The sequence below is a fragment of the Emydura macquarii genome, unplaced genomic scaffold, assembly GCF_026122565.2.
Source record: "Emydura macquarii macquarii isolate MOO-44397 ecotype Brisbane River unplaced genomic scaffold, CSIRO-AGI_Emac_v2 contig_1676, whole genome shotgun sequence".
Lineage (NCBI taxonomy): Eukaryota > Metazoa > Chordata > Testudines > Chelidae > Emydura > Emydura macquarii.
Window position 1 is genome coordinate 601,716 of NW_027131813.1, and position 13,816 is coordinate 615,531.

Here is a 13,816-nt window from a genome sequence, read left to right on the forward strand (position 1 = left end):
AGTAACCGTCTGTGGCGGAAAGACGGAACTGAGTGGGGCGTAGGGCCGGCAGCGCCTAATATACCACGCCATGTGCGCGGGACTCCAGGGGACGCCAAAGCCAGCCCTACAGGAACTGCTAAAGGGAAAAAAATTCCAGCAACTGTGCATGGGGGCACGCACGCACCTACAGTGGAATGGACACGAGCAAGCACTCGACGAAGGAAAAACTGTCTGTGTGACATGCCATAGGGTGTTTCAAGTCCATGGAAAGTGTTTTGGACTCATGAATGCACCAGGGATGTTTCAGAGGGTAGTAAATGATCTAACGCACGTTTTGAGAACTGATGAATCTGCCTATACAGAGATGACGCAGCTTGTTTCCACAGAATACGGGAGGAACAGCTGGCAGGAATAGAAAGGATTATGCAGGTTTTTTTAAGGAGTCAGGGTTTAAATTTGCAGCTTGTTGCAAACTGACTTTTATTTCCCGGGTCACTTTCCTGGGACATGTCGTCAGTGAGGCTGGGTTGGAGACCTAGAAAATGAACATTATAGAGGAATGGAAGGTTACTACAGTCCTAGAGGAGACACAGCCATTTGTGGGCCTCTGCAGATTCCACCGGCAATTTATACACCGTTTTACAGACCACCAGACCAGGAGGATGAGGTAGATGAGGCTTTCTTTACTCAACTGGGGAAAGTTTCCAGTTCATAGGACCTGATTCTCATGGGAGACTTCAATCACCCTGACATCTGCTGGAAGAGCAATACAGCAGAGCACAAACAATCCAGGAAGTTTTTGGGGAGTGTCGCAGACAATTTCCTGGTGCAAGTGCTGGAGCAACCAACTAGGGGCCGTGTTTCTCTTGACCTGCTGCTCACAAACAGGGAAGATTTGGTAGGGGAAATAGAAGTGGGTGGCAACCTAAGCAGCAGTGACCATGAGATGGTCGAGTTCAGGATCCTGACAAAAGGAAGAAAGGAGAACAGCAGGATATGGACCATGGACTTCAGAAAAGCGGACTTTGGCTCCCTCGGGGAACTGATGGGCAGGATTCCCTGGGAGGCTAATATGAGGGGGAAAGGAACCCAAGAGAGCTGGCTGTATTTTAAAGAGACCTTATTGAGGGCACAGGAGCAAACCATCCCGATGTGCAGAAAGAATAGCAAATATGGTAGGCGTCCAGCTTGGCTTAACAAAGATGTCCTTGGCGAACTTAAACACAAAAAAGAAGCTTACAAGAAGTGGAAGCTTGGTCAGATGACTAGGAGGATTATAAAAACACTGCTCGAACATGCAGGAATGAAATCAGGAAGGCCAAAGCGCAATTGGAGTTCCAGCTAGCAAAGGACGTGAAAGGGAACAAGAAGGGTTTCTACAGGCATGTTGCCAACAAGAGAAAGATTCGGGAAAGTGTGGCCCCTCTAGAGAATGAGGGAGGCGACCTAGTGACGGAGGATGTGGAGAAAGCTGAGGTACTCAATGCCTTTTTTGCCTCTGTCTTCACAGACAAGATCAGCTCCCAGACTACTGCACTGGGTGGCACAGAATGGGAAGGAGGTGAACATCCCGCAGTGCTGAAGAAACAGGTCCAAGACTATTTAGAAGGATTAGACATACACAAGTCCATGGGGCCGGATGCAATGCACCCGAGGGTGCTGAGGGAGTTGGCTGAGGTGATTTCAGAGCCATTGGCTATTATCTTTGAAAGCTCGTGGCAACAGGGGGAAGTCCCTGAGGACTGGAAAAAAGCAAATATAGTGCCCATCTTCAAAAAGGGAGGAAAGAGGATCCAGGGAACTACAGACCGGTCAGCCTCACCTCAATCCCTGGAAAAATCATGGAGCAGGTCCTTAAGGAATCCATTTTAAGGCACTTGGAAGACAGGAAGGTGATCAGGAACAGTCAACACGGATTCACCAAGGGACAGTCATGTCTGACCAACCTGATTGCTTTCTATGATGAGGTGACTGGCTCTGTGGATGTAGGGAAGGTGGTGGATGTGATATACCTTGACTTTAGCAAAGCTTTTGATACTGTCTCTCACAGTATTCTTATCAGTAAATTAAAGAAGTATGGGTTGGATGAATGGACTATAAAATGGATAGAGAACTGGCTAGAGCATAGGGCTCAATGAGTAGTGATCAATGGCTCCATGTCTAGCTGGCAGCCGGTCACAAGCGGAGTTCCCCAGGGGTCGGTCCTGGGGCCGGTTTTGTTCAACATCTTTATTAATGATCTGGAGGATGGGGTAGATTGCATCCTCAGCAAGTTTGCGGATGACACTAAGCTGGGGGGAGTGGTAGATACCCTGGAGGGTAGGGATAGGATACAGAGTGACCTAAACAAACTGGAGGATTGGGCCAAAAGAAATCTAATGAGGTTCAACAAAGAAAAGTGCAAGGTCCTCCACTTAAGAAGGAAGAATCCCATGCACAGCTATAGACTGGGGACCGACGAGCTAGGCAGCAGCTCTGCAGAAAAGGACTTGGGGGTTACAGTGGATAAGAAGCTGGATATGAGTCAGCAGTGTGCCCTGGTTGTCAAGAAGGCTAATAGCATATTGGGCTGCATTAGGAGGGGCATTGCCAGCAGGTCGCAGGAAGTGATTATTTCCCTCTATTTGGCATTGGTGAGGCCGCATTTAGAATATTGTGTCCAGTTTTGGGCCCCCCACTACAAAAAGGATGTGGACAAGTTGGAGAGAGTCCAGCGGAGGGCAACAAAAATGATTAGGGGGCTGGAGCACAGGATTATGAAGAGAGGCTGAAGGAACTTGTTTAGTCTGCAAAAGAGAAGAATGAGGGGGATTTGATAGCAGCCTTTAACTACCTGAAAGGGGGTTCCAGGGAGGATGAAGCTAGGCTGTTCTCGGTGGTGGCAGATGACAGAACAAGGAGCAACGGTCTCAAGTTGCAGGGGGGAGGTCTAGGTTGGACATTAGGAAAAAGTTTTTCACTAGGAGGGTGGTGAAGCACTGGAATGGGTTACCTAGGGAGGTGGTAGAATCTCCATCTTTAGAGGTTTTTAAGGTGAGGCTTGACAAAGCCCTGGGTGGATGATTTAGTCAGGGTTGGTCCTGCTTTGATCAGGGGGTTGGACTAGATACCTCCTGAGGTCCCTTCAAACTCTAATATTCTATGATTCTATGATTTTGCAAAGCGGGCACCACCATTATTCCAGCTAACTACAAGCGACTTTGTCTGGACAGAGGAACACCAAAAAGCTTTTGGGTCACTGAAGAAGGGACTTCTAAACTATGCTGTACTTAAAGTCACAGATCCATTCCTGGTAAGCTGTGGTACCTCAAACTTTGCTGTCGGCTTTGCACACCAACAAATTGATGCACTTCATAGGCACAGACCAGTGGCTGCTGACAAAGCCCTGGCTGGGATGATTTAGTTGGGTTTGGGCCTGCTTTGAGCAGGGGGTTGAACTAGATGAGCTCCTGGTGGTGCTTCCAACCCTAATTTTCTATGATTCCAAGGGGTTTCCAGATTCAACGAGAGAGAAAACTAAGTCTCTGGCTAGCATGAGGGCCCTCAAAGCCTATTGTCCACATTTACTAAGTGGACTCCACAGTGTACACAGGGCCCTGAAGTGATTCTTTACAAAGCCCAACCCATAAGGACACCTGTGGAAATGGATACACAAAGTGTCTGAATATACGTTCACCATAAACCTGGAAAGCAAAATGTGGTTGCAATTGCTCTCAACGAGGGAAGGGCAGTGAGAATAGATGCAGCCTGGGCTGTGACAAAACATGGCAAGAACAGCGTGAGGCTGCAGAGTTGTGTTCAGTGCACCAATCTACCGCTGCCCGGTGAAGTTCAACATAGTGCAGGGCAAGTATCCATTGAGCCAGCTACCAGCTTCCTGGAATATGAGAGTAACATGATTGTCTTGCCAGCAAGCTTAGAGAGAGAACGGTTTTGGAGCCTCTAATAAAGCAGTGGGCCACCTGGGATATGAAAACATGTAGCCAGGTATCCAACAGCCGTTTTTTGGCTGGACATGGCTACAGATGTTGACTGGGTATTTTCCTTTCTTGATACACAAAACAGGAAGGAGAGGCAGACCTCCTTTCAGGGAAATGCCCCAAGCTAGTAAGCCGTGGGAGGTCAGACAGCTTGACTGGAAAGGCATGAGACTAGAAACATCAGTATTGTACGACATCTTCTCCAAGTGTGGTGATGCAGCCACTGAAAGACAAAAGGATTGAACCAATTACAGCTGAATTGATGTAAACATGTTGTGTTGCAGTTTGGCAGACCACGTTGCATCTGCACTGATTTTATTTTATTTTAAGGTGAGGATCATCGTTGCTCACCCTGTGAGCCGTGCGGGAGCGGGACGAGTGAGTTACACCATTGGTTCCATGCATAGTCTTCGTGAGCCCACTGAGGGCGGGTTCTGAAGACACCTCTTGCCGTAGCACAGCCGCCAGCGCTCAACGATCCGTGATTCTCCCTCTGAGATTATTGTTGGACTATGCGAACCCATGCTTGAGTGGGCAGACCAACCCAGAAACCTACAGTGAAGGCAGACTGTGGATTCGTGGGCATTACAGTGAGAATGTATTTTTTGTTACTATTTTCAAACACTTAAATGAAAATGTTTTAACGATCAGCTCGCTCCACTACTGGGGCAGGGTTTATCTTAGTGTTAAGTTGCCTTGTTTTGATATTAGGTTGTCATCCTAGTTTGGGCTGGGTCAGCCCTTTCCGGCCAGAAGAGGGAGAGAGACCTCAGAGTAGCTAGCAGGCCAGTGGTTAGGGTATTTAGCTAGATACAAGTCCCTGCTCCAAATCAGGCACAGCAAGGTCTCCCACAACCCAGGCATGTGCCCTGCACCAGACTCTTGGGTGTAGTGAGGTGGGTGGCTCAGGCTCTCCTGTGGGAGCTGTTCTGCTTTGGCCTAATTGATATTTATTTATACCGAGAAATAGTCTCTCTAGCCCAGGGGTTAGGACACCTCCAGGTGGGATTTTGGAAATGGCTCCTTCTTGGGCTTATTCTTTTAGCATCAGCAGTGTGTTCAGTCCCGCACAAAGTATCACTCAACCCTTACCGTCCAAGGTGGACACACAACAGTTCAGCCACCAACACCCCCCCAAAAAAAAGGCTCGGGGTGGGGTAATGCTGAGCTTCCCGGCTAACTGCACATTAGTGGCATCCCTTTCTGCTTTGAAGGCGTCCTTGACGTTAACCTGCTAGCCCAAGCCCTGACAAGAATGAGGCCCAGCTGGCTCAGTTTTCAGTGTTAACTGCTCACATTAAAGGGGGATGCTTTTTGAAATGGGTGTGCTGGAGCCCATCTCCCTGTTTGGCCAGGGATACAAATACCTAGTGTTAGATAGAGAAAAGGGATCCAGCAATGTGTTTTTATTAGCCAGCCAAGGCAGACCAGGCAAGAACAGCCTTACGAGACAGCAGGAAAAAGTGAGGTTGAATAGCAAAGATAACTCTAGCTCCGTAAAAGGCGGCGAGGACTGTTTTACGAATGCCGGCCTTAGAAAGGCAGCGACGGCTGCAAGAACAGCCCAGCCCCTGAAACCCACGGTCAAACAAAAGAGGCTGAAGAGAGCCACTGTTGTGGACACTCAGCAAGGCTAGGCTACACGCCCCTCAGTTAGGGATGGCTGAGGGATAATTAAATCTGGCTTTGCCTGATTTAGAGGGAGGGATTAGACTTAGACAGGCCTGTGAAATAAATAAGCAAGCCCAGGCAAACACTGACAAAACGTGGAGTCGTTTTGCTGAGCTGTTTGCTCAGACTCAGTGCAGATACGGCAAGAGAAGGCCCAGCCCCAGCATGCTAATGCCTAGACAGCTCTGCCTTCACTCTGCCCTAAGCACACCAGTAACAGGCGCTTTCCTCCAGCTGCGTGAAACTCTTCTAAAAGAAAAATGCACGTCGTGTGTGTGAGCTCTGCTTGTAACCAACACTGCGATCAGGGCCTCTCAGCTACTTCTGCTCGCCCTCGGAGGAGGGATGCTACGCTAAAGTTAATGAAACTCTCCTCTCCTTCTGAGGTCATTTTTAACACCGCCTGAGCAACGTAGTTATACTGACAGAGAGCTGTAGGGTTGACCTGGCCTGGGGCTCGCTCCCTGTATGCGGAACGCAGCTGCCACAGAAAAATCACCTTGCTGACAGCAGTATTTCATCTCTGGTTGGCATTATACATACGGAGACGTGTTCCGAACCCCAGGTGAAAATTGTTTTCAAGGTCATGACAATCTTCATTCACATGCCCCCACACAATTTTTAAAATAGAAACTACTGTATCTTTGAATTCCAGTTCTCCCTCCCCCCAGGCACCACCACAAACCTCCAGCAAACGAAGAACGCTGGGGAGGCTGAAGGAAAACTCAACTCCACGGTGGATGCACCTGATTTTCCAATCAATGGTCTAGTTTAATATCAGGTTCTTCTGTTGGGAGACATATTATGCAGTTCTGATGCCTTAGGCAAGGAGGCGGGGGTGGGGGAAAGGATCCTTTGGGTCTTGCACAAACAGCATCGCCCACTCTGCGGCAAAGGCTGGAACGGACCTCAGAGTTGTAGACTTCAAGGTCACAAGCGTCCACTTTCTGCATAACAGAGGCCATACACTTTCACCAAGCATAGACTTTCATTTGGGAACTACTTTTCCTCAGTCTGCAAGATTAGTTAGATCCCAGGCCTATGTTTCAGCAAACAAGACTACCTGCCCCAATAGGATAAGGATAACACTGTGCACTAACAGCATCTTGCATCCACAGACCTTAAAGCGCTTTGTAAAAAGCTGGGTATCGTTATTCCCAATTTGCAGCTGGTGAAATGGATGCACAAAGTCAGTCAAAGTAACTGAGCACCCAGACCTTTAACCGACTTCAGTGGAGTTGCAAATACTCAGCCTGTGCTAATCAGCCCACAGATCACTTGGCAAGTCTGTGGAAGAGGCAGGACTAGATCCCCCAGGCCTCTAAATCAAGCTATGATACTGGCTCCCAAAATGGGGAGTGAATCCAATTCAGGGGCAAAGCACAATACAACTAATTAAAGGGCACATTGAAAAAGTTTCACAGTGAGCAATGGTATTCTAGTCAGTGAATTAACTTCCACTTCTCTAGAAGACGCCAGCACCAAAACGGAGTAGGATTTTAAGGTCTATGTCACCCAGCAAACCAATTTCCTTCACTGCTTGCACTTAGGTAGGGGGACAGCAGGCTCCAAAATAACATCCCAGTATTTATAATTATTGTACTCTGACGGCTGCTCCTGAACTCCCAGGCATTTCCTTTAGGGATTACACAGCAGGATCTTGGTTTTAATTTCCTGATACTAAATCACTCACCGTATAGGCATTGACAAGGGGAAACTAATATCCAGCTGCCCTGTCCGCCTGCTGGCAGTTGAGCTGGGGATAACTCCAGGAGGGCTGACACAGCAAGCACTCATGCAAAGCTTCAGCTTTCAAATTTCAGCACCAGAAAGTGCCAGGTAAATTCTCCTACTATTATAAATGCAAATTAGCACAGTCTCAGACCTTCAGCGCTGGAGCCAGGTTAGCGAACCAGATGACAGCCGTTTTCGAGGACTCACGTTTTCCCCACACTCTTTCCATCGGATGAGTTTATCGCACAGTCTTGCCCTGGTCCACACTTACCTGGCGATTCGGCGGCAGTCAATGAGTTACACAAAAGTGAATTTGCTGCAGTCAGTATAGACATGGCCTCTGTTAAGAATAATCTTTTTGGAGATTTAATTACAAGATGAAATATCTCTCTCTCTTTTATCCCACTTTAGAGGGATGATAAAGAAGCAGAACTACTGTGAATGCTGTAAACTCGTATTAGGATTAATGTTACCGTAACCAGTTTTTATCACCTTAATAACACTGTTTGACACATGCCATGACACGCACCCAGCAACGGTGTAGATGCCACAGACCATCAAATATGAAGCTTTAACGTACAGAAAATGCAATTTGGAAATTGCACTAGCATAAACAAACACTTTTTATTATAGAGCTGCTCTTGCCTTGTTTAATCTCCTACGGGCCATAAAATGAAGAAGTTAATGTATTTTCCAGGATGAAGAGGGAGGTTTTGATAAGGCTCAAACCAGACAAACACACTGGGAGTGGAGTCTTAACTCCTTTTTGTGCCTGTGAAAGTCTCCATCTAAAGTTACGCTACTAAATCCATTGTTAGGCACCCAAATACATACCTTGAGTGTCAAAGGAGCTCAACTTCTCTGAACTCCCATTGACTTCAACATGAAGTGCTCTGACCTTTTGGGAGTGGGGGGCAAATCAGGGTATTTATTTGAGCGGCTAACTTCAAACCTAAGAGACTAGTTTTATGCAGCCATTTTTTTTTTAAATATCATGGCCTCAGCTGATGATAAATATCTCCCCTGGTGGGAATGAAAACATGACTGTATTGTGCAAATGCAGAAAGGATCAGAAAATAAAACTGACTGGTTTAATTAGCCAACTGGAGCAAAAGAAATAGACAGCACATGTGGTAAAATGTAAAACCTTTTAATAACCTACCCTCAGGTTCAGTAATGAGCAACCAGCCACATGGGCAGACTTCTGCAATGTGCTTTTTCAAGCAGATGATCAGGGCCCATGATGTTAATAGTAACCCAGGGAGGGATGTTTGTTTCTAGGTAGCATTTTACTTTGGTGAAAACATATATGTTTTATTTTGCAAGTCTTACTGCCTGAGGGGCTCTAAACCCAAAATTACAGCAAGGAAATGGGTTTAAAAGTTTGCAAAAAGTTGGTTAAAATTAATATATATATAAGTACTCCCCTATTTTCCTCATGAGGGAGAAGTTTTCTGGCTGTTTATGAATCAGAGAGGCCCGCTCTCTCTGAGGCTATCCCAGGGGCACATTTGCTCCGGTGCTCTGGAGTTTCGTCATCACGCAGGCCTGCTTTGTTTTCCTCGTTGAGGAGAGGCTGGCAGGATCTCCGTCTGGGAAGCACTAGAATTTCTGAAGGAATTTGAGAACCAGGTCCCGAAGCTTCACCCGGAGCGTTTCGTCGTTGTCACAGATGATGTGTGTTGAATCCTCCTCTATCTGAATGAGGGTTTCTGCCTCTTGCAAGAGCACGATGTGTCCCTTTGCTGTGCCCTCCACCTTCACATCACTGAAGCCATGCTACAGGTAGAGGGTCGGGGAGAAAGAATAGTGACATTTCAAAATGTACTTGCAGTGAAAGATTGGGGGGAAAGGGATTAAAGGGCCATAAAAGACACAACTCTGCACTCAAATTCTAGAACACCAAGACGACGTGGGATTGAAAGCTATTGTAAGTAGCAGTCTGCTTTGTAAGCATTAGTTGTATGCCTACCGAAATTCCTACGATAAACACCACATATTATCCCCATTATATAGATGGGAAAACTGTGGTACAGGGAGGTTAAAGCCAAAACCTGCAGAAATGCCAACTCATTTTGGGCGCCCAACTTTAGATCGCTAGGGCTTGATCTGCAGAGGTGCTGAGGACATGTGGCTCCCTTGCCTTCAACTGCAGGTGTGGGAGCTCAGCACCTCTGGTGAATCAGGCCCTGAAATATCTCAAGACATCCAAAAACAGAGCACCCAAAGTTAACTGGCCCTTCTGAAAATTGTGGACACAGTCACTTTCTTAGAATCATACCAAGTCAGTGGCAGCTTTAGGAATAAAACCCTGACTTCCAGTACTCTGTTCTAACCCCTAGATATTGCTCCGTTCTCTAACAGGACAGTTCCATTCTGCGACTGTTGAACCCCTGGGTAAATATCACTGTCAAGAACCTGTCCCCTCTTCCAACAGCTAAACACATGATTCTTTCAGGCCTGGATCCAAGCACTACATGAGGTGCTCCATCAATGCAGTAACTTTAATTGCTCCTTTGTTCATCTGATAGTTTGCCTTCCATCAGAAATCCGTGGATGATATACAACTTGCATTGCCACAGAGAAAGAGAGAGGAAGGAAGGTTAGTTTGCTGTGAGGCTTCCTGCATTATTTAAGGCTGTCAGGTTAAAAATCGCTGTGTTTGCGGGGATCCCTTCTGGAGCTATGTGAAGCTACAACAAACTCCCACGGCTAGACACCATTACTGAGGTTTCCAGTGCACAAAGCCAGAGTTCAAGAAAGTTTCAAATTTTGGTATGGGGCAAAGGTATTTATACGATAGAAGAGCAGAATGAGACTTGACAGGCCACCTAGCCCACCCCCTCAGAGAGCAGGATGGCTCCTTACAATGGCATCCTGCAGTAATTTGTCCAATGTCATTTTAAAATGACCAAGGAAATGGGGCTTCCATCCCTTTCCTTAGGAAGATACTTCACAGATAGCAGAACCCCCACCCGGATATTCAGAGTATCTAGTCTTTTTTCACTTCACCCTGTTTAGTCTTTTTATATCCCTTTGGACCACTGTAGATCATTCTCTTCCCTGCTCTACGCTAGCACTGCAGTGGCTTTCTGAGATCTGGGAAAGTCCACTTGAACCTCCCCTGCTGCATGAAACTTACGCCATTACCTTCTCCAGCGTCTGTACAAACTGGTCCATGGGAATGGAGCCACTCAGCAACGACTTTAAAGGTTTGCATTCTGGCACGTCGTCAATCACCCGTTTTCGCTTCTTGCTGGCTGGGGGTTGTGCAGGTTTTGGAGGCGGCTAATGAAAAGAAGGAACTGTGACAGCGAACAGCTTATTACAGCATTACTAACGTTGGGTGCATGCACGTCAGAGGTGGTGGGGAGTGGAAGAGTATTTTGCCCTGACTGCTGAGGGGAGGCGTTATAGCTCTGAAGGGATGATGATGAAACTGACCCTGGATTCCACTGCCCACCATCAAAGGCGGGCCAGGATTTTTAAAAGCAATTGGCAGGCTTGGGGGCCCATCTTGAGACACCTTAAAGAAGCCCAATGTGCAGAAAGTGCTAAGCACCCGCTCTTGCAAATTCAGGCCTCAAGGTGTCTGCCATTATTGATTTAGCACCTCTAACATTTTCAGTGCTATACGGGACAAAATGAGGGAGTCCCTGTCTAGAAAACACAAGTTAGGCTGCACTGGCAAATCCAGAGAGAGGAACTAGTTTTTCTGGGGGGTGTCTCTGTTTTAATGTCGAAGTCAGTAATTCGCTTCTCACTGGCATGACAAAATTAGCCAATCTATAAGGAGGACAGGGAGGGATTTTGTATAGGAAGGCCCTGGAAAAGCACTGGGGGAAGCAGGGCAGCCCCTGAGCTGCCGATCTTTTCTCAGGCTGGGAGCGGGGAGAAGAGCTGCTTACAAGCCCCTGCTCTTTTAGGAGCGGGCGGTGCTGGAGAGCTCAGGAGCACAGCAAATGTACTCTGCAAAGAGCCTGGGCCCAGCTTTCACGGATTGCTATAGGTGTGTGTGGATGAGGACCCCGGGAAGTGTTGCCTGACTTGCTTTGCAGAGGCAGGGCATTAGGGGATAGCAGTTGTGGCAGCCTTAAATGGAGATTCAGAAGTGATTTTATTTTTATTGGCAGAATTGATTTTTCAGGGACTGAAGATGTGTAAATGTAAAACAAGTGGGTGTGCCTGTGGGGTTGTGGTTTATGCCGGGGACGTGGCACCATAGGTATTTCGCACCGGGACTAGCAGACTTGGCCCTTGGATGAGAAGGTATTAGGGTGAATTTTCCATGCCCCAACGACAAGGAGTATTAAGACATTAAGTGTGTCTGCGAGCACCATGTGTGCTTACAGCAGCTCTCTGTGCCTCACAGCAGCTCTGTCTCGGTACAGGAGGTTCCTCTGCTGTGTCTGCCACCTGGTATTTGGGGGATATCAGCTGAAAAGCTGGTGATGTGAAGTAAGAGATTGCTGCGTTTCCTTTGGTAGGAATCGTCACTTCTGATTTTGAAGGCGGTTGCGGGCTGAAGCCCTGATCCCACCCACACAGCTGCACGTGGGTGACTTTGCACAAACTGGCTCCTTGAATTCAATGGGACTACTCCAACCTGTAATGTTTCTCGTGTGTGAGGGTGGGCAGGGTCAGGGCTTCACGGCCTTGGCTACACACAGTCCTGTAATGCTGTAGAGGGATTCATTAGGGGAATAGGCTATTTTGATGTCAGAACCTTTATACTGGGACAACTGCTTCCCTCGCAAGGGGCTGTACTAATTTTGCCATCTCTGTTTCTAAAACCGTTTAGTTAGGACAGTACAGAAACGGAGGGCAGGCCCAGCTAGCCCACGAACCAGAGAGAAAAGAAGCGGCTAGACTGCCAAGATGTAAACGAAAGCATGGAGTGGACATCTCGGTTGCATATAGATGTCAGGCTGGAAGGGACCTCGAGAAGTCATCTAGTCCAGCCCCACACCTGTGCTGAGGCAGGATGAAGTGTACCTAGACCACCACGCCCGCTGTTTCTGGACATATTGTTGGACGGCCTTTTGCACAGAATGAGGGCAGCAGTGCGGGGGTGCCCATCCCAGAAGCTCATAGAATGGAGCTGCACCAGGTTGCCAGGACACACGTGCACAGCATGGGGATGGACGAGAGGTGACTAGTAGAGCTGCCACTTCATAGAACCACTAGACATTGCCTCCCTCTACAAAGCAGTGCTGGGGGAGCTGCAGAGCTACTGCTCTGTAGCCTGAATGGGGAAGGATTCTCTCCCCAGCTGACCACTGGAGAATCTCAGTTCGCAGTCTAACCCCTGTGCTGCGCTGCACCATCTGCCCCCAGGAGAACAGAGCATTTCATTTGTTTAGGGGACGAACCCCCTGTGTTTTACGGCCATCTACCTTCTACTCTCTGACCACCAACTGTGAAGGAGTAGTAAAAGACTGAACGATACTTGTATTAGGGACACTAATGTGATTTGTGGCCTTTCCCGATGAATAATCCCTCTCCACCTTCTATCTCAGCCAGGCCCACAGCCAATGAAAGAAGCACAGAGATTTATATGCAGCCCACTTTCAGACCCAAATGTGATTCGTCAAGGAGTCTGTGGCAGGAGACAGCATCTGCTGCAGTGTGGGCACAGGTGCTAGTTAAAGGGGTTGCCTCATGGGAAGAGCTGGGACCCAGATGCCAGGGATGTCCGGTGTCTGGAGAGTTTACTCCAGTCCTCATCATACTGTACCTGAAGCACATGCTTGTTGTCTTTTGTACGCAGCACAGCAGAAACGGTTGCTAAGGAAATGCCAGGTTTAATCTCCAAGGGCACCAGGGAATCTGCAAGCTGAAGCAAACAAAGGATTTTGTTTAGCAAGTGATAATCTCGACATTCGCATGAATCCAGCTGCGATTTAAATTGGCAGCCTGATGTTTTTAACAGGAACTAATGAACTGTAAATACAGAGCACAGTACAGTGACAGCGCACTCCTCCTACCCGGCATTCCCCCTCCTCTCTTTCCCCGTCTGTGTCTCAGTGCTACTGGCTTTTGTATTGCTCTCAGAAACGCAGCTCTGGGGGTGTCAGTAATCAGGGGCAACTCTTATGAAATGGACAGTTAAAGAGACAGCTAATTTTAAAAAGCATTAGCTACGTTACTAACCCCTATGATTAGTCAAAGTCTAATTTTGCATCGCTTGTGCTGTTTGTTTACTTCTCGGACACTGGGGGAAAAAAAAATCAAAGTCAGTTTCATGTTCAGGTTCTTAGCGCCGCAGTGCCGGGATTGCAAAGTATGCAAAGGAAGCTTAATTTGTTTGGAATCAGTTGGTTAAATGGCATGTAATTGCTTCTGTTGCTCTTGGTTTTCATGCAGGCCTGTTTTTACACAGCATCTAGATTTGGTCAACATTTGACCAAATGTTTGAATTTAAGTCAACATCGCGCATTGTGCACTAG

At 47.5% G+C, this 13,816-nt stretch overlaps 1 protein-coding gene across 2 annotated transcripts in view; it reads right to left on the reverse strand.

Moving 5' to 3' along the window:
* Nucleotides 1-8,501: 8,501 nt before the first annotated feature.
* Nucleotides 8,502-13,816, reverse strand: part of INTS9 (integrator complex subunit 9) — a 71,259-nt gene continuing 65,944 nt past the window's right edge. For both annotated transcript variants that reach the window (XM_067556184.1, XM_067556183.1), the window contains 3 exons: nucleotides 13,105-13,203; nucleotides 10,518-10,655; nucleotides 8,502-9,146 (listed from right to left, as the gene is read on the reverse strand). In XM_067556184.1, the coding sequence (XP_067412285.1) occupies nucleotides 8,970-9,146; nucleotides 10,518-10,655; nucleotides 13,105-13,203 (414 nt within the window). In that variant the 3' untranslated portion in view covers nucleotides 8,502-8,969. The remainder of the gene's footprint in view (nucleotides 9,147-10,517; nucleotides 10,656-13,104; nucleotides 13,204-13,816) is intronic.